Consider the following 21,051-nt stretch of genomic DNA (forward strand, 5'->3'; position numbering starts at 1 on the left):
AAAGTTTTAATGGAAGGCACAGTTTCCGGTCACAATTCAAAGTGTTGGTCATGACCAACAGTCCTACATGACATGGGACCAGATTACCTCCGGAACCGCCTGCTACTGCACGAATCCCAGCAACCGATAAAGTCCCACAGAGTTGGCCTTCTCCGGGTCCCGTCGACTAAACAATGTCATTTGGCGGGCCCCAGGGAAGAGCCTTCTCTGTGGCGGCCCCGGCCCTCTGGAACCAACTCCCCCTGGAGATTAGAACTGCCCCCACCCTCCCTGTCTTTCGTAAACTACTCAAGACTCATTTATGCTGCCAGGCATGGGGGAGTTAAGATATTCTTTCCCCCTAGGCCATTACAAGTTATGTATGGTATGTTTGTGTGTAGGTTTGGTTTTATTATAAGGGTTTTTAGTTGTTTTATTAATTGGATTTCTACATGCTGTTTTTATCATTGTTGTTAGCCACCCCGAGTCTGCGGAGAGGGGCGGCATACAAATCCAATAAATAAATAAATAAATAATAAATACATGACACTTGTACATTTGTGGCTTTTAGTGTTTGGTATTTTCTCGTACACGGTGCTTTTATGCTTCCACAAGGCATTTTGGAATTAGAAGAGGAGGAGAGAAATGAGAAGGGGAACAGAGAGGAGGAAAAGGAGGGAGAGGGGGAGGACGAGCAGGAGGAAGAAGAATTGACTCAGCCTTCCATCCTTCTGAGGTCGGTAAAACAAGGAGCCAGATCGTTGGGAGCAATACGCTGACTCTGTAAATCATGTAAAGAAGGCTGTAAATCACTATGTACCAGTATGTAAGTCTAAGTGCTATTGCTAAAAGAAAAAGAAAGGAGGAGGAGGAGTGGGAAAGAGAGGGGAGGGGGGAGAAGGAGATGGAAGGAGAGGGGAAGGGGAAAGAGGAAGAGGAGGAAGAGAAGAAAGAGGAAGAGGAAAGTTTAAATTATTACTGTTTGTTATATTTTTCCATACACTTTATTCTTGTAAACAATCATTGCTTTGGCCTTACTTGTTCAAGTTTTACATATTTCACTGATCATGATAACATTTGTAATCCAAATTCATTTAGTTCATTTAGGGCCCATTTAGTTTTGACCCTATACCTTTATATTATGTCACACCTGCTTCTTCATTCCTGTTCAACCCATTCCTGTTGCATTCAACTTATTTTTAAAGTTTCTTTTGGTATATCACGTTCTTAGCTATTTTTGGTTCTTTTGACAACACATACTACCACCACTTTTCAGCCACATCTTAAAATTGATTTAGCTATATTTCCCTCTTTAAGAAATATTCTACCAAGGTACACAAAGTAACTGCTTGCTTCAGTTTTTTTCCACAATATATATATAATTTCCAATTGTTCATTCCCTTTCTCCCATCAAATACAACTACAGTGGTACCTCTACCTAAGAACGCCTCTACTTAAGAAGATAAGATAAGAACCAGGTGTTCAAGATTTTTTTGTCTCTTCTTAAGAACCATTTTCTACTTAAGAACCCGAGCCTGGAAAAATTTCCCACGAAATTTAGAGCGGCACGAAGGCCCGGCCAGTTTCCTGCCATTCCCCCTGGGTTTCTCTCTCTGGCGCAGTGTATGGGAGGCCTTAAAAGTTTTGGATTTTTTTGATTCCCGTCACCTCACCTTCTTCCTTCAGCAGCAAATGTTCTCCTCTTCTTACTCCTTCTCCTCCCACCCAAATTCTGAGCTTTTATTTCTTTCCTAATGGGTTTCACACATTATTTGCTTTTACATTGATTCCTATGGGAAAAATTGCTTCTACTTACAAACTTTTCTACTTAAGAACCTGGTCACAGAACGAAGTAAGTTCTTAAGTAGAGGTACATTAACTTGTAAACCCATAATGTTCATTCCATCATCCAATTTTATATTAATTGAAGATCATTTGTATTTTCTAAAAAAAACCCCATGGTATCACTTTTATACACAGACGTCCCAATCACTTCCAACATTTGCACGAGCATTCCCTGTATATATCTGTATAGCCAGGGAGACATCACAAAATCCTTGTCTCGTTCCCTCTTCTACACCGAACTGTTCATGAAGTTTCCAATTTAGTCTCACACCTGCTTTACTTTCACATTCACATACAGCTTTTGTTGCATTCAGCAGCCAACCTTAAATTTCATAATCACAGCTTACCTTCTGTAAATTCCTTTAGCATATGTTTTCTCTAAGTCGACAAACATACAGTAAACTTTCTTTCTCACATTCGCATGTTTAACAAGGACTTGTTGAAAATCAAACCTGACACTTTCTGCCTGGCATGAAGCCATATTGAACTTATTTTATCTAATGACAATCAAAATTCTGCCAAATGGCTTTCCAGACAGAGTTAACAAACTAATTGCTCATCATCATCATCATCATCATCATCATCATCATCCAGTCTTCCTACTTTTTTTAATACAGTGAAAAGAACAATTTCAGTGTTCCTATCAATAGTTACAAATGTGCATATGCATACATATACTAGAAAAGACACAAAATCGTATCAATGTACTGTATTGGCATGTTTCCAGTTATGCCATCTACATCTGCAACATCACTATTTTAAAAGATTCTTGGAGCATTTTCAAAAAAATCCTTTTGTTTGTTTGTTTGTTTATTTATTTATTTATTTTGGACACTAAGGTTTTTCCAACATTTATTTCAATTTCATTCTTGGGATATATATCTCTTTAATTTCTTTATCAATCTCTTTCTAGGATTTCCCCTTTATTTATTTATTTGGATTTCTAGGTCACCCTTTTCCAAAAGGACTCAGGGCAGCTTACAGCATATAAAAACAATACAAATATAGAATTATGAAATCCAACCATAAAAACTAATCTTAAAAACCCAAACTTAAAACCATTCAACTGTCTTTATCCAAATCACCGTCATACTGTCAGCCGGAGAGGAGTGTCAATGCTCAACAGCTCCAAGCTTGCCAGCAAAGGTGGTGTTTTTAAAACCTTTTGAAAGGCCCGGAGACTGCAAATCTCTGGGGACCGGAACCACCACAGAGAAGGCCCTTTCCCTTGGCCACGTCAGTCGGCACTGCTTGGCTGACGGGACTTGGAGAAGGCCGACTCCGTGGGATCTGACCGGCCGCTGGGATACATGAGGCAGGAGATAGTCCCATAAGTAATGGTCCTTTCAGTTTCATCCCAACTACCGTAATTTCATTCTTAATTCCATTCCATTAGCTTTGCTGGGGGATCCTTTTAAAACCCTTTTTCACACATCTGCGGCATACAAATCTAATATATTATTATTATTATTATTATTATTATTATTATTATTATTATTACTACTACTACTACTACTACTACTACTACTACTACTACTTTAATTCCCATCAACATTTTAAATTTCCATCCACTTTTAATCTTAATCAAGCCTTGCTCTCTCTAATCCAATGCTCAGGAACTTTTTTGTTTGTTTTATGCTCATTATACAGTAAATCTCACACACTCCCACTTTCCTCCTTCATTCTCTCATGTGTATTTTTCTCATCAACAGTCTCTTTCAGCTCTATCAAACATTCTTTTTGCCAATTTCCATTAGCATAACTTCACACATTTCTGTGAGGTGCCAAAACAATATTCCTTTCATTCTGTTCAAAGCTGCTTTCACATTCTTTTTCTTATTTTCTTATTCTTAAGAGAATAATCTACCTTTTTTTAAAAAATGGAGGGATACAGCCAGGGCTGGGCTACTGCCCGGACTGTGGGGAACGCAGTGAGGTAGCAAAAATGTAGCTCCACCCCAGGGCACCCAATTTGCACTGAAAGATGTTGAAAGAAAATGCAGGACATCCTGCATAAGCCACGCCCACAGTGTGGTAGTAAAAATTTTGGTAGCCCTTCACTGGATACAGCCCTAGTACTTTCTATTTACTTTCACTCTTTTTTTCTTTCACTTCTTTTTCTCCTATATCTATTTCCCCCAAGAGGATTTTTTTTCTAAAGATAAAATAAAATGACATCCCACATATTAAAACTGGATTTAGAAAATGTGCTATTTGGATTGTTGACTTCTATGATATAAAACCAATAAGATCTGTTTTGATTTATAGCATGTTAAAGAAAGAAACAAAGTACGGTATATGTGAATTTACATCTATATATGAATCACTTTAAAGTTCATTTTATTTCTCTTGTTTAACATGCTGTATTTTATCAATATGCAAAAAAATGGAAAAATTCCAGTTTTTCTGACTTACATTCTCAGAATCTTTCGTAGGAAGTTAGCATCCATCCCTCTCCTAGAAAAATTGAAATATCCTAGGACAGTGATGGTGAACCTATGGCACATGAGCATTGCCCTATGCCAGCTCCAGCGCATATGTACATAGAAACATAGAAGACTGACGGCAGAAAAAGACCTCATGATCCATCTAGTCTGCCCTTATACTATTTTCTGTATTTTATCTTAGGATGGATATATGTTTATCCCAGGCATGTTTAAATTCAGTTACTGTGGATTTACCAACCACGTCTGCTGGAAGTTTGTTCCAAGGATCTACTACTCTTTCAGTAAAATAATATTTTCTCATGCTGGCCAGCTGATTTTCGTTCTTCTTTTTAGATGTTTTTGCTCTCCCCAGGCTTCAGGAAAGCTTCCTGAACCCTTGGCATGATGAAAAATGGCCCAATGGAACAACTGGAAGTTTGGAAATGAACTTCCAGCTGGGCTGTTGGGCTGTTTTTTGCTATCCCTAGATTTCAGGAGGCTTTCGTGAACCCTGGAGACAGAGAAAAGCCTACTGAAAGTCCACAGATTTCAAGTGATGCTTGTGCACATGCATAGGGGGGACAGCAGTGTGTGGGTGTGTGCATGTGCGGGGGCAACCCAAGGGTTGTGTGCATGTACAAGGGAGGACACTGCATTATGGGTGTGGGCAGGGCACATACGCTATTGCATACACGCGTACCCTTTTGGCACCTGAGCTAAAAAAGATTTGCCATCCCTGTTCTAGGAAATATTTTAAAAGGCAGAACATTATATAGAATATCTCCAGAAACATGCTTTTAGACGAGGAAAAAGACTCGCTCTTATTAGTCCCCATCTTTGTCAATGTGCCACCAAGGAATGGCCCAGCTCACCCTTGTTAATAGCTGGACCAATCTATTCTACATAACAAATAACAGCCATATTAGGAATTGCCCAAAGCCCTTTCATTCCACCATCAGCCAGCAAAGGGTCAGCCAAACTTGAACTCAGAAACACAGCCTACACAAAGTTGCTTCTGCATGGCACCATGGGAGTCTGACAACCAATCAGACTGCATTTCGTATACAGGAACAGAAAACTCTGGGGTGGGGCCCAACAGAAGTTATAAAAACTCAGAGATTCTTAGCAACTGCCTTTTTTCCCCTCTGCATCCAACATCTGGAAACATATGATCCACCTTTTCTGTACAAGAGCTCGTGCTATGTGCTCCTGTCCGCATTAAATCGTCTTTCCAAGCAAACCACATGAATCCAGTGCCTCTTTTCCCCACTTGGAACTGAACCCAGAAGAATATTCCTGCCACCACTTTTATTAAGAATCAAGTCCACCATTCTTTTTCATTCACTACTTCTCCATGAATACATTGGAACAGATTTACGATTAAACACACAGGCAAAACATTAGGCAACTATCACAACCCTGGGACTCATTGTTGTCATAGGCACCCACAGAATCTAGATGACACCAATTCATACTTTCTGACATACATCCTATGTCCTTTTACTTACAGTCAATCTTAAAGCTTGACCTCCTGCATCTATTCACCAACTCTGCTCCACAATCCCAGGCCATTTTCATTCTAACATATTATAGTTTTCTTTCAGTACCACAGACACACAGCATTTCTTTCTTTCTTTTTTCTCCCCTTTCATTCCTGAATTCATATTCTTTGGCAAATTCATATTCATATTATTTACTATATCTATATTCGTATTCTTTACTATATTCATATTCTTCAGAGAGGGGCGGCATACAAATCTAATAAATTGAATTGAATTGAATTACTAAGTCACATTTCATATGTCTCTCTAATCACACATGACCCCATGCAACTTAATCAATTGATGCTTTCATTTTTGGGGGGGAGAAATCGAGAAGGTTATCAGCCTGAGTAATATCCATGCAACTCCCAGCATTAGGGTTAGTTCTGACACCTTTTTGGTCCATATTTCACAAGAGCAACCAAAACCCAATTTTATCCCAATCAGACTCATAGAATTTCTAAGGTTCTTGGGGTCTGTAAGGCTGTTTTGTAAGTCAACAAACTGTTGCTGCATCTCACCCATTGGGAGGTACTTGGAATGTAATGTCATACAAAAAGATACAAGCAATATGCAACAGTGTGAATGATTTATTTATTTTATTTATTACTTAGATTTGTATGCCGCCCCTCTCCGAAGACTCGGGGCGGCTCACAACACGTGGAAACAAATCATAAATAATCTAACAAATTTAAAATTAAAAGATTTAAAAGACCCCATATATTAACAGACATACACACAAGCATACCATATATAAATTAAACAGTTACACCATGAACATGTATTAAAAATTCACAAACCTAAATAAGTTTCTAAAGTAGAGCAAGCAGCTTGTTTTAGATCCCTTAATGGGCAAATCCTAAACATCTCGTTTGAGATAATGATTTTAATATGATGGTTGAATCCCAAGTCAATTCTCTGAACTAACTCTGGCATGGCACGCCAGGATGGACTCCAGTGTATAGGAGCACATTTCTTTGCATTTAATACAGGCCAATATTTAGTAACTTACTCTTGTTAAGTCCATGCCAAGTTTGAGTTGAGAAAGAAGGTGCAAGATAACACTGCGCTGTTCTTCCACAGCTCCAAGGTCATCCTCTTTATTCTCACATGTGTCTTCCAACTCATCTTCTGGATTTATTTCTTCTGGCTCCTGGGATAAATTTCAAAAACACAAGGTTTTTAAAATACTTTAGTATTCCAAACTTTTTTGTTGCCCTAACTCGGTACAGGCAACTTCTTAATTCCTACAAACAATGTTTCTTTACTTAAATAACAAATGTATCAAGCTCCATATGAATACATTCACCTTCTTTTAGCCTGCCTACAGATGAGGCTATAAACTATAATAAGGTTCTATAATGGTTTGTTTGTTTTTTAAGTACTGGCAATACAACCGGCTCACATATTAAATTATGTTACAATATGGAATTTGCATCAAAAAATCTTTACAGCAAGCAATAATTAAATCTCTTCTGCACATAACCCCATAGGAAAAAGCTGCCTATTTTTATCTAGATGTCATGCCTTCCAGGGGGAGCTGCTGCTGTAGGTCAGTGGCTCTTAACCTGGGGTTCAAGACCTCTTTGGGAGTCGAATAACTGTTTTACAGGGGTCGCCTAAGACCATGGGAAAAGACAACTTCCCCATGGTGTTGGGAACTAAAGCTTCCATTCTGGCGCCTTGGAACATATTTTTACAATCCAACCAATCAGGTGTCTACAAGGGGGGTGTCCCTCTGACCTTCCTGCCAATCAGCTTAAAGCTCTGTTGGGAGAATTGGCACTAGACTTATGGTTGAGGGTCACCACAACATGAGGAACTGTATTAAGGAGCCGCAGCATTAGAAAGGTTGAGAACCACTGCTGTAGGTGAAGTATTTTCTATTTTCTAAGTATTTTTTTCACTTTCTATTTCTTTTCCCTGCACTTCTCTTTACACTATTGCAACAAGCACACATATGTCTAGATTCTACCACTCTACTGGGTTATTAGAATTTTTTCCCACAATTCAAGCTCATTATTTATTCCATTTTGTTTACAACATGTGGCTTGGTTTCACTTTTGCATGTCATTTTTCACCAGACAAATGTAACATTGCCCAAGGCTATAGTTCATGTGTAGATGTCATTGAATACTTTTATTACTGCAACAGCTATCCAGATGCCTTCTCAGCTATCCGAAGCCAAGAGCTGGCAATTATTACAGCCTGGTTGAAGAAAACGCCCACAATCACATGACTACGCCTCATTTACTTTGGCCATGCCAATTCATCAGAGAAGTCAACAATGCTAGGAATGGGAAGTGGAACAGGAAGGAGGGGCAAAGAACCCACTGGCTTGATAACATCAAAGATGATACAAAGATGAACATCCAACAATGGAAAGAAGCTATCTTTGACAGGGTAGTATGGAGATCATTTGCCTAGAAAGTCGCTAAGAGTCGGACATGACTGAATCGTTAAAAAAGAACATAATAGCACTCCTGGAGCTTTTGTCCTCATAAACTAAATGTAAAGAAGAATATATAGCCACTTGTTGCCTTTTCATGGACTAAAATTATGATGGATGGTAATCACAACCGCCCCATCTTTGCCAAGAGAAGAAAACAGAAATGGGGCAACTAAGTAGGCTGAAAGACATCTTTGCTCCTTAGTTATTTCTGTACTCTAGCAACCATCTTATGTGAGATAAAAAGGAGAAATAATTGCCAGAGTAGCAGCTTGAAGAGAACAAAGCTACAAGGAGCTAACAAGCACTAAAAAAACTAATACAATAAATCCTCTACTTTCATTCTCCCACAATAATTTATCTAACTTTTATTATTGACTGGTTACAGTATACTTTTACTCGCTGTTCTCTTTGAAATATTTACTACACATTATATTATGATCTGAAGCTGCACTCTCAGCTCTGTTATACTCATAAGTTAGGAATGTTTGGGTGTGGAGAATTCTCCTTCACTGAAGGAGAAGTTAGGCCTTAGTTTTTTTGGGTGGAAAATAAGGTTTGTTGGTTGTGAACTCTGTGCCTTGCTTTTTCAGCCAACAAAACCTCCATTTCAGAGGCTTTTTTGCAGCCTGTGAAACCTCCATTTCAGAGGCTGGACAGGGCTACATTCGGTGTATAAGACACAATCAAATTTTCACCCTATTTTTTGGGGGGGGGGATGTCTTATACTCTGAAAAATATGGTATATCATAGCAGAAACAAGCAAAAATTAGAATGTATGTATGTATGTATGTATGTATGTATGTATGTATGTATGTATGTATGTAGATTGTTCTGAGCTCGGGTTTTGCCCCGTGTAATATTTTGAGTGTCTATGCGACGTTTCGGTGAAATCACATTCACCATCATCAGGCTGAAGTTATAAGCTTCATGCTGCTGTAAATATTTACAGCAGCACGAAGTTTATAACTTCAGCCTGATGATAGTGAATGAGATTTCACCAAAACTTCACATAGACACTCAAAATATTACACGGGGCAAAACCCGAACTCAGAACAATCTACATACATATACCCGTGAAAATCTACGAAAACAAATATATATATATATGTGTATGTATCAAATGGTTTTTTTTTAGCTATTTACAACAGCTATTAAAATGGAAACAGCCTCTCTATCTCCATTTAAGTGCTGGCATTTGTTGAGTACTACCTGAGCAAAGCCAACAATATCTACTATGCCTGTTAGTCTAATAAGAGCTTCACTGATTTACGTCTAGCAGTAGAGAAAGGAAAGAATAATAACCTCCCTTGCTGTATAAAGTTTACTCATAGGGACACTTCTGAAAACAATTCCTGCAATAAACAGCCATGCCAAAAAAAAGTTTATATCCATCTATATATGGATATAAATGTGCCTCAATAACCTAGTGTTTTAGAACCACCTACTATTTTAGGACATCCTTTCAATTTACCTTTAATATAATGTAGTGATGGAATATGATCTCCCAAGCTCATCAATATTACAAAATATCCCTTTATCTAGGTCAAGCAAAGCAAATTACTGTTAAATTCCTCTTGAAGTTGATTTGCATTAGTTGAAAGTTTTCAGGTTTAACCTACACATTACTTTAAAACAACCTACGCCTACAGTAATTAAGGTTTCACTTACCCCAATATTCAGCAACATTTATTGCTTAAAAGAACAGCAAAAAACAAGAAACAGTACTTATTTTAAATTTAAACTCTAGTCAAACAGAGTCTGTTCTTTTCTCGATAATTCTAACCATAGTTGAATATTCCAAGAGCGGTTGTTTTCTTTAAAACAAAACAGGGAAAAAACAAAACCACAATGCAGAGCTAAAGGTTTTTAAGCTTACCCTGGTTAGCTGATCAGAGTCAGAATTGGACTGTTCCTGTCTGATTGATTCTGTCTTTGTTTGATCTGCAGGGAAATTCTGATCAGCTCCATTTTTGAAGTGATTTGGCAAAGAAATCTTTGGTTCTAACCAGCTGATGGTTGTTCCTGAAGGAAGAGAGAACGTACGCTGAAATTTGCTCATATTTCAGGAATCAAAGCTTTTCCTAAAATTGCTTCTGCCATTCAACAGTGTCACGCCCTCTCTTCCAAAAACTCTAGAGGCAACTCAAACTTGCTGTGCAGCAATAAGAAAACAGGTGGATGCAAATTAGCACCACCTTCTCATTCTCTTCTCATTAGAATGAGGCTTATGACTGGGCAATGATGACACAGAACATGTTCTCGACTAGAAGGAGATGGGGTTATGAAAGATGTAATCAGACACTAGATAAAGAACCCAGTAAGACAAGAGTGTTATATAATATCGTTAAGACAGGTTGCGGTATCAACATTGCAGGCGTGCCATTAAAACAAAGAGAAGGAAATATAAACAAAATTGAACAATGCAATTTTAAGTTAAAAACAATGTCACCATGGTCTTTTCTGTATTATAAATTACAGTTGCTTGAAAATATTCTTTTTAAAAAAACCAACTATGTAATGATGCTGGTATCTCCAATTACCTCTCCACCCCCAGTCAGTCTTCCTGAATGGATACATTTCCTTATCAATAATGAAAATGTTCCATTCTGTTCTGAAACGCTAGTGTTTGCAGAAACTAATAAAGTCCTGTTAAAAAAAAGCAAATACATAAACTAGAATAGAAGAGAAGAGAACAGAACAGAACAGAACTCTTTATTGGACACACAAGGAATTTGTCTTTGGTGCATATGCATCAAATAAATAAAGGAATAAAAGAACATCTAGGCTCAGACTCTGAACCTGATACATCTTCAGCTTATAATCCTGGATTTCTCAGTTTATTCACTAAAAAAAAGCAACTCGGAATAATGAACTTTACTGTTACTTGTCTGGATAGACTGAACTTAAACTGCAAGCCAACTGCAGTGAAGTCTCTCAGGAATCTTAAATATTGAAGGAATGTGCATGTCCTACTTTGCATGTAAATCCCTACACTTACCACTTTGCATAATAATCTCATTTCTATATGGTAGGCATTGTTTTAATTGTTTTATTTTTAAATAGGCATATTAAAAACTTCTAAAGCATAGAGAAAAGACCCAAATTCCAAGTACACCCAGTTGTATAAATTAAATGTGTTCTTGAAAAAAAAACATCTCCATAGAACTGGGACCTTAAGACCATACCAGGCTAATTATGGTCTGGTTTATAGATTGCATTAGATTGTGGTTGGTTTAATTACTATTAACTGAATAAGCCAGGATGGACTTTATTATATGACTTAATGCCAGACAGGTAACATACCCTTACCCACTTAGAGGAAAAAGAAAAATCATTTATAAATAAGCTACTCATACTTTGATATTCTAGCTCCAATGAGTACAAGACTATAGGCAAAGTTTTAGATTACCCCATTCTGTTGAAGACTGAGTTCTTGAAGGACACATTTAAAAAAATATTTGTCTTAAATACCACTATACCATATGTTGACTTCCAGCAATGTGTAACACCCAACAACATACAATTAAAACAGTGATACAGAAATATTCCCTAATAGGGAAGTGAACACAAGAACAAGGGGACACAATCTGAAGTTAGTTGGGGGAAAGATCAAAAGCAACATGAGAAAATATTATTTTACTGAAAGAGCAGTAGATCCTTGGAACAAACTTCCAGCAGACGTGGTTGGTAAATCCACAGTAACTGAATTTAAACATGCCTGGGATAAACATATATCCATTGTAAGATAAAATTATCAAAGCATTTCATAAATTACCACACTCAAAAGTAAAAACAGTAATAGGTTCACTGAATGTGTTTCTGAATAGCTCGTTTTTTAAGGATTTTCAAACAAGGAAACTCTAAAAATTTCCAGTGGATGACTGTTTTCATAGGAAAGGCATCCATGCAGAGAAGCAGGGTGATTTTGCTTTCTCTTGAATTGATCTACAGCAAATATCAAATTTTGGGCATAGAGTGGCTCTCACTCACCTAGTAGGTACAGACAACCAACTGCCGGTTCTGAGTAATCAATGAATGAATTTTCGTAATCTAATCCAGAGGTGCCAAGGGCAATGATCACTGTTGCCAAGTGATATAACTGACATACTAGCCAAGGATTCCTAGCTACCCACTTATCTGTCTCGGGATAAAAGTGAACCTAAGAGGCCTCCCAAGTTGAAGACTAGTCCTTCTGTAGGACTGCTACTCTTCCCCAGTTACCACTGGAATAGAGCGCCAAGTGGTTTACGGATAAATAGTAACTCAAGCCTTGCTGGGATTAAAGTTTTCCAATCCAAATCCTTATAGTCCCAGGGACTGAGCAAGGATCTCCAATTCATCAGCGATTTAGTTGGGAGTGTCGAAATATATTTGGGCATCATCAGTGCAAGTAAGATTAACTCATCCCACACTGATACACATTTACTCTCAGTAGCTTCCTGTAAATGTTAAGCAGCAAAGGGGTGAGAGAAGAACCCTGTAGCATCCTGCACTGGAGCAACCACCAGAAGATCGTTTTTCCTGCACTCCTGATGATTAAACCATCATCCAGGAAGAAACAGAAGCACAGCTCTTGAAGAATAACATGGTTGATGAAATCAGAAATCATAGAAAATCTCTAAGAAGGGTTCTTATCCAGATTATCCAGCTGTGCTATCAATGGGGTTGTTGTTCCATACCCAGGTTAGAACCCTGACTGAAAAGATCCAGATAATTATTCTCCTACAGTGCATAGAATAAGGCACAGATACTAAGTATGATCATACTTATTGTGCTACAATGACTTCAGAGATAGACATGTCAATAGTTATGCATAAGGAAGTATTATGCCATTCCCCACTAGGGGGCGGTGGGTAGACTTCAAGTAAAGGCTGCAGTTTTGAAACAATACTTCACATGATATGTATTCCCTCTTACACGGACTTTCCACTCAAAGGTGTAGAATTCAGGATTTTATCCTCTGGAAGTCAATTTTGGAATAAGAATCAGAAGTCATGGATATAAAATACAGGGTGCATTCTAAAAGTAATGCAATTGAATTTCCCGTGCCGCTCCTAATGGTTGGAGTGGGACCGAAGCACTTGGAGTAGGGAGGGGGTGGGGACGCTAAGCTTTGCCGCGAAACCGGTCTCAGTGCTCTCCAAGCTGTGGAAGTGGCAGGACATCAGTTATTGTAAACCTCTGCATGCCGACCGTGTCACGAAAAGACCAACCGAGCGGAAATTTCAAGTGAATAGTTGCAACGTATAGAAATTGAACCTGATTATTTGGGCGACGTCATCACTGGTGATGAAAGCTGGGTTTTTGAATACGACCAAGAAACAAAACGCCAAACTCTGAGTGGCACACCGACCAGTCTCCCAAGCCCAAAAAGGCAAGAATGAGCAAATCAAAAATGAAAACAATGCTCATTGTCTTTTTCGACAGTAAAGGAGTGGTCAATAAGGAGTTTGTTCCTCAAAGACAGACAGTTACCGCTGCCTACTACATGGATGTGCTGGAAAGACTCCGAAAAAGGGTCATCGGGATGAGAAAAGACATCTCCGCTACCTGGCAACTCCATCACGACAACATGCCTTGCCACAACGCGCTACGAGTCCGCGAGTTCCTGGCCAAACACCAGGTCTCAAGGCTGCCACACACCCCCTATAGTCCTGTGACATCACCCCAGCAGACTTCTTTTTGTTCCCTCGGATTAAGGCAGCCCTGAAAGGAACCCGTTTTTCATCCATAGAAGAGATCCAATCAACTATGACAAAGACCTTGCGAGAGGTCCCCGAAGACACCTTCCAGGGTGCATACCGGTCATGGCAGAATTGCTGGAAAAAAATGTGAAAAGGCCCAAGGACAGTACTTTAAAGAATTTTAAGTATTTGTGCAAATCTGTTCAATAAATTACTTTTTAAAAAAATAATTGCATTACTTTTGGAATGCACCCTGTACTACAGGATTCTGAACAATATTGTGTACCTGAATTATGAGTCATTGGCCCCACAATCCCCTATTAGAAAACAAAAGGCCACCAGAGAAAGTGGATAATTTCTAAGTTACCAAATCCTAGTGAACTGCTAAAGCATGTCTCATCCTTGCTTGTAAGGCTTTATTTGAGGAAACAGCAATTTTAGCAGTTGAAAATATGCCTGCTATGAAGAGTACTTTATGCAATCGATGACTTTAATGGGTCTGATAAATAAATTCTGCTTCAGCAATTTCCCCCCATTCATTTAAAATATGTTTGCGTATATGGTAATTCTAGTGTGATCTGACATGATTTAAAGCGATCTGCCTTTCGAAATAGGTAGTGTATGCAAAACTTTAACCGTAAAGTCAGAGACAAATTGCAGAACAGTGATAAGAAAAAGATTACAGCTATTACAGTTTTAGCAAATGACTGCTTAAGCAATTAATTTAAGGCATGCATTTTTTTGTATTATCAGTATCGCTCTCTATAAATACAGTGGTACCTCATCTTACGAACGCCTCTTCTAACGAACTTTTCAAGATACGAACCCGGTGTTTAAGATTTTTTTGCCTCTTCTTCTGAACTATTTTCACCTTACGAACCCAAGCAGCTGCTGCTGGGATGAAGGGGTTTCTTTTTTTCCCCTTTTTTGAAGAAAGAAAAGGGAGGGGCAGCTTGGAGGAGTAAAGATTTTGCATGCTTGCAAAGGCACTGAAAGAGTGTCTTTTGAAGAAAGAAAAGGGAGGGGCGCCCCCCTTGCCTTTCTTCCTTCCCACTCACCCTTTAGCCTAGCCTTGCTTCTTCCACCCGCCCCCTTTAGCTGCTCCTCCCTGCCCTCTGTTCGCCTCCCTTCTAAAGTATGGGATTTTCCTGAAGGATTTGCACGCATTATTTGCTTTTACATTGATTCCTATGGGAAACATTGTTTCATCTTACGAACTTTTCACCTTACGAACCTCCTCCTGGAACCAATTAAGTTCGTATGATGAGGTACCACTGTACTGTCTGAAACAGAAATTCTCTCCAAATATAAGTCCAAATGACACTGAGAGTAAATTCCCACAATGAAGCCACCTTCTGAAGAGGAATAAACCAGGGATTGCTTAGAGCAGGGCTGTCAATCAATTTCATCGAGGCCGCATCAGCACTGTGTTTAACCTCCAGGGGGAGAGGCACATAGCTGGGATGGGCGTTGCAAGCTTGACGTCACTTGTGTTAGGGGCACCTGTGATTGCCCGAGCACTCTGCCAGAGAAAACAGGCTTCCAAGTTCCATTTTTGGCAGTGATGGCCTCCTGCAATTCACTGCCAGTGAAAACAAAGCTCAGGAGGGCCACAGGCAGCGCTCCCAGCTCTGTTTTTGCTGGCCGAGGCACTGCGGGCCAGTCCTTTGCTATTTCCAGGGCAGCCCCGTGGGCCAGATCTAAGTACCCCGCAGGCTGGATTTAGCCCCTGGGCCTTGAGTTCGACACCCCTGACTTAGAAGTTTCCAGAACAATAAAATAAAATGCACAATTTATGTTTTTAACCTTTTTATTCGAACAGATTAAAGGTAATAACTCACCAGTAGATAAGGATCCCTTTTGTTGTGATGCATGCTGCAGCTGGAGAATGTGAAAACAATCATTTAAACAATTCATTGTTGCCATGGAGGTTGCCTTGAGCATCAGTAGGTCATGGTCTAAGGAGGAAAGATGACCGGAGGCAGGAAGGCATTCAATACTTCTTACCAAATCTCTCTGCTGTCCTTCAGCTTGAGACATCTTCTGCAGTTAATCAAGGCACAAAAGTTTTGTAACGTCATTAAGAGGAAACCTCAGGAAAACACCTCCATGGTCAAAATGGTATTTTGTGAAGATAGCATTCCTTAGTAGTTTAGTCCAATGTGGCTGTTCCCTTACAAAGGTTGTAAAAATCTGTAATTTACTCTGTAGCAAAGAAACAGGTGTCACTGCAATAACTGACAACTTATTTGCTAGTCTTCATACTTATGAATATGAAATGATAGCAAAGAGAAGAATCAGTTAAAGTTTTTTTTTTAATTCAAAACCATTCAATTTCTTAGCTTCAGTGATCAGCACCCAGGTTCTCTGCTTCTCAGTAAAATATACTTCCTTGGTCTTTGAGTCTTACCTAACATTTCAAAGTTCTAACAAGTTCTCCAGTTTTATACTGGATATAAATTTAATATAATTGTTTTATATTTTGCATTTAAAACTATTTCCCATTTCAAAGGAAGGAATTTTCTGAAAATATGATAGGTGATTTGTTTTTTTTCCCTGAAGGAGAGTTAAATTCATTTTAAGTGGGAAAAAATAACAATTTAAAGAAGGGCATCTAGAATTTTGCTACATGGTCAAAATCCAGCACAAGTACTCTATGTATTACTTCAATAGTATACATATATGAATGTTATATTATCTTTTGCATCTGAGAAACCAAGGGTTGGAATCAACTCCAAATCAATAAAAGAAGCAGCACTCCAACACAGCCTATTAGAAATGCTAATGCCAACAATCTTTCCAGAACTCAGGATTGTTGTTTTCCCACTCTTATATCCAGACACCATATATGCATATTCTCATTAGTTTGTCTTCAACTTTCTGAGAGTTATCAAACACGATTCTTAAAGTTTGTCTTCATTGCAGAGCTATAAGAAAAAGTAAAGGAATAACGTTCTACATTGGTGATCTCCAATATTTAGACTTTTTCACTAGAAGTATTTGATTACAGAAGAGTCCACTGAACATTTCTGGCTGCATTTGATATTAGCTTTCATACAACTAGAATACAGTGGTACCTCGTGATACGAACCCCTAGTGATACAAACACTTCGAGATACGAACCCAGGGTTGAGAAAATGTTTGCCTCTTCTTACAAACTTTTTTCGCCTTACGAAACCACCGCAGATCGCAAAATGGCGCTCCGCTGGGCGCCGCCACCCGGCTGTCACCTTTTAAAACAGCCGGGGGGGCTCCTCGGCGTTCTCCCGAACCCGAACCCAAACCCGAACTTTTTGGGTTCGGGAGGCCGCCGAGAAGCGCCGCTGCCCGCCTGTCACCTTCTTAAACAGCAGGCGGGCTTCTCAGCGTGAACCCGAACCCGGAAGTTCAGGTTCCGGAGGCCGCCGAGAAGTGCCCGGCTGTTTCACAAGGTTACAGCTGGGCGGCAGCGTTTTCGGCCAATCTGGAGGCCGGAAAGGAGGTGGGGAATCCCAACAGGGAATTCCATGGGCAGAGCTTTGACGTCATGAAGACATCCTAGCTCCGCCCATGGAATTCCCTATTGGGATTCACCACCTCCTTTCCAGCCTCCAGATCGGCCGAAAACGCCGCCGCCGATTGCAAAAATGGCGCTCCGTCGAGCGGCGGCACCTGGCTGTAACCTTCTGAAACAGCCGGGCGCTTCTCGGCGGCCTCCGGAACCCAAACCCGAACCCAAAATTCTGGGTTCGGGTTCACGCCGAGAAGCCCCCCTGCTGTTTAAGAAGGGGACAGCCGGGCGGCGGCGCTTCTCAGCGACCTCCCGAACCCAAAAAATTCGGGTTCAGGTAAATGCCGAGAAGCCCCCCGGCTGTTTAAGAAGGTGACAGGTGGGCGGTGGTGCTTCTCGGCGGCCTCCCGAACCCGAAAAGTTCGGGTTCAGGTGAACGCCGAGAACCCCCCCCCCCCCCCCCCGGCTGTTTTAAAAGGTGGGGCGGCAGCGCCCAGCGGAGCGCCATTTTGGGATTTTCCCCCCCCTGCACGCATTAATCGCTTTTACATTATTTCCAATGGGAAACATTGTTTCGTGTTACGAACCTTTCGCCTTACGAACCTCCTTCCAGAACCAATTAGGTTTGTAAGATGAGGTATTACTGTATTTTGTGTTCTCTTACACCCAGTTTACATGATCTTTCTGTCCCCTGCTTAAAGTATTTTACAACGCCAAATAAGTTCATTTTCCATCCATGCTGAATCAAATATTAATCCCAGTCAGCCTTCCATCAGTATTTGGATTCTGCTTCTAATTCTACTGCCAAATTCTAGTGCATTAAGTAATGGCAGCATTTAGTAATGTTGAGATGTAAACGCATACACAGATCATGCTGAAAGAGAGTGGGGGATGATTCGCATAGAAGGATAATGAGAAAAATGAGTGGGACAAAGAAGAGAAAAAGATAAGAGTAGAGGATGTCAATTGGACATTCTTTGGCTCTTAGCTATGCCTAAGAAATCAAGAAACATAATGACTACACTGTACTTGACTTTCACCCATTGTTAACTAACATCTATAATTAAAAAGGAAAACTGAATGCAGGGTCACAGAATTCTCACAACTTTGGTTTTTAGTCTGCATAAAACCCTGTCAAAAATTACATGCATTTCATGTTTTATACAGCAATCCTTTGTTCACCCAAGTCAACATTTGTTTTAATGCAACAACAAATAAGCATTAAAAACCCTCTTTTACAAACTGCCCTGGTCAATTACAACAGTAATTAAAGATAGGATGAAAAGCACCATCTAACTAATGTAAGCTGATGTACAAGATATACAAAATAGTTAGTAGGTCATTCAAGCCTATGCTACATATTATTTTTGCCAAGTTACGAGTTCAAATGTTTTATTAACACTATCATTTTAGGGGGGAAAATATTGCAAGAAAGTAGCTTTCTAAATAAGCCTAAGCAAATAGTAGGCAAAATGTTTCTTGATATATTTTAAATATTAAGTATCCCTTGATATATTTTCAACAATCAACCAAGTTGCTGGAAGCCGGGCTGCATATAAATTTAATTTCTTAGTAACAGTAGTAGCAAATGAATGTCACAGATAGAGGGAAATGTGCACTTTTTAAACAGTATGCAAATAGAAATACTCAACCTAAGAGGATGTATCTGTGCATCCTGTGGTATTCCAATCTGAATTAGAACTATGAGAATTTGTTTTTTTAAAGGTATCAATATAAAGAAGTGCAAGCCTCCATAAGTTCTCAAACCTGATAGGATCCTAGTGTTTTTCCAGGAAAATAATCGTGGTGTTTAAGGCACAGGTGGCTATTCACCTTCTAAAGGCAAACCATTCTTCCAAGGGAATCAAGAAGAACAAAGATCCATACCAACCTCTCGTACATCGATTAAGTGATCTGGCTGCAGAATGGGAATTCTCTTCCCAGCTGGCAACTTGTGATGGCCAACACTGAAAAAGGAAGCTGCATTTTGGCTGGGTCTTCTCTGCATACCAGGAGAGCCACTTCCTTGAGAGGCGAGAGAGAAGCTGCGAGATTTCAGAGGAGGATTGTTCTGGTGAACAAACATATGCATTAGGGAATCCTTGAAAACAAATTGTTTAAATGTCCATCCTTCCAGCTTACCCATGTATTATGTACTTAAATATTCCCTTATTAAACTGCTTCTAAATTCTTGATAATATATTCTAATGCAATTATTAATACAACTAGGAGCATGTTTTAAATATTTTGGGGGAGGGGCTATGGCCTCAGACCCAGCATTGCATGGAAGATAATGTACAGTATTACAGTAGGGTTGCTAAGTGTTTGTGTTTCACTTTTCATATAGTAAAATCTGATTAATCTTAGAAAAGCTCTACAATGAAGCAGAGGGCAGGAGATTAGGCGTTGATTGCTTACCTGAACGCCTCTTCTCGTACGGTGAGCGGGTACAGCAGTCACATGGGTTGCTCATGTCCAATCCGGTGGAACTGAGCCTAGTGTTAAAAAAGCTTGCCGGATCCGCCCCTTCCCCAGAATTCGCGAATCCATAGACTAGGCTCAGCTGTGAAGCTCTGTAGTGTTCAACTCTCATTGTTAGAGGAAGAAAGGTTATAGGAAGGTAAAGAAGACATATACAAGGGACGGGAAGTGACTGCTGTACCCGCTCACCGTACGAGAAGAGGCGTTCAGGTAAGCAATCAACGCCTATTCTCCGTACTGAAGGAGCGGGTCCAGCAGTCACATGGGACATACCCAATAGATGGTCCCTAGGGTGGGATTAGATTGCTATCGTGAGAGATAACGGATTGGAGTACCCTTCTGCCGAAGGCAGCGTCCGCTGAAGCGTAAGAGTCAATCTTGTAGTGCCTGATGAAGGAATTTGGCGAGGCCCAAGTGGCTGCTTTGCAGACCTCCTCCAACGGGGCTTGAGTCGCCCAAGCGGCCGAGGTGGCTGCGCTCCTGGTGGAATGCGCTGTAATGTTCCTTGGAACTGAAAGGGAGGCCGACTCGTAGGCCTTAGATATAGTCCCTCTGATCCAACGGCCAATCACTGTTGAAGACACTTTGGTACCCATGACTCTGGGGTGATAGGCTATAAAAAGTGCTTCTGACCTCCGAAAGGGTCCTGTGCGTTGGATATAGATCCTCAGCGCTCTGATGAGATCCAGGGTGTGCCATCTAATTGCCAAGGGGTGGTCCCGTTGGAGACAGAAGGAAGGCAAGACAATATCCTGTGATCTGTGGAACATGGAACTGACCTTGGGTAAGAAGGTGGGGTCCAGTCGCAAGACTACCTTGTCCTGATGGAATTGGCAGAGGTCCTGCCTGATTGAGAGGGCAGCCAGCTCCGAAATGCGTCGGGCAGAGGTAATAGCCACCAGGAATGCTACTTTAAAGGATAGGTACCTGAGGGACGCCGATTTTAGGGGTTCGTATGGTGCCTGCGTGAGGGAATGGAGAACCCGTGGCAAATCCCAGGATGGATACCTGTGAACCTTGGAAGGTCTGAGGTTGGCTATACCCTTGAGGAATTCCTGAACTTCTGGAAAGGAACGGAGAGGCTGTCTGCGGGGCCCCGCTAGGACAGAGGAAATGGCCGCCAGATGACGCCGGAGGGTGCTGGTGGAAAGTC

The 21,051-nt window shown here is 40.2% G+C and overlaps 1 protein-coding gene across 2 annotated transcripts in view; it reads right to left on the minus strand.

The window, feature by feature from the left end:
- OSBPL11 (oxysterol binding protein like 11) overlaps positions 1-21,051 on the minus strand; it is an 84,807-nt gene that overhangs the window by 20,326 nt on the left and 43,430 nt on the right. For both annotated transcript variants that reach the window (XM_070730512.1, XM_070730506.1), the window contains exons 5-8: positions 19,309-19,488; positions 15,769-15,970; positions 10,120-10,265; positions 6,804-6,944 (exon numbers count right to left, since the gene is read on the minus strand). In XM_070730512.1, the coding sequence (XP_070586613.1) occupies positions 6,804-6,944; positions 10,120-10,265; positions 15,769-15,970; positions 19,309-19,488 (669 nt within the window). The remainder of the gene's footprint in view (positions 1-6,803; positions 6,945-10,119; positions 10,266-15,768; positions 15,971-19,308; positions 19,489-21,051) is intronic.

Source organism: Erythrolamprus reginae, chromosome 1, assembly GCF_031021105.1.
Source record: "Erythrolamprus reginae isolate rEryReg1 chromosome 1, rEryReg1.hap1, whole genome shotgun sequence".
Classification (NCBI taxonomy): Eukaryota; Metazoa; Chordata; class Lepidosauria; order Squamata; family Dipsadidae; genus Erythrolamprus; species Erythrolamprus reginae.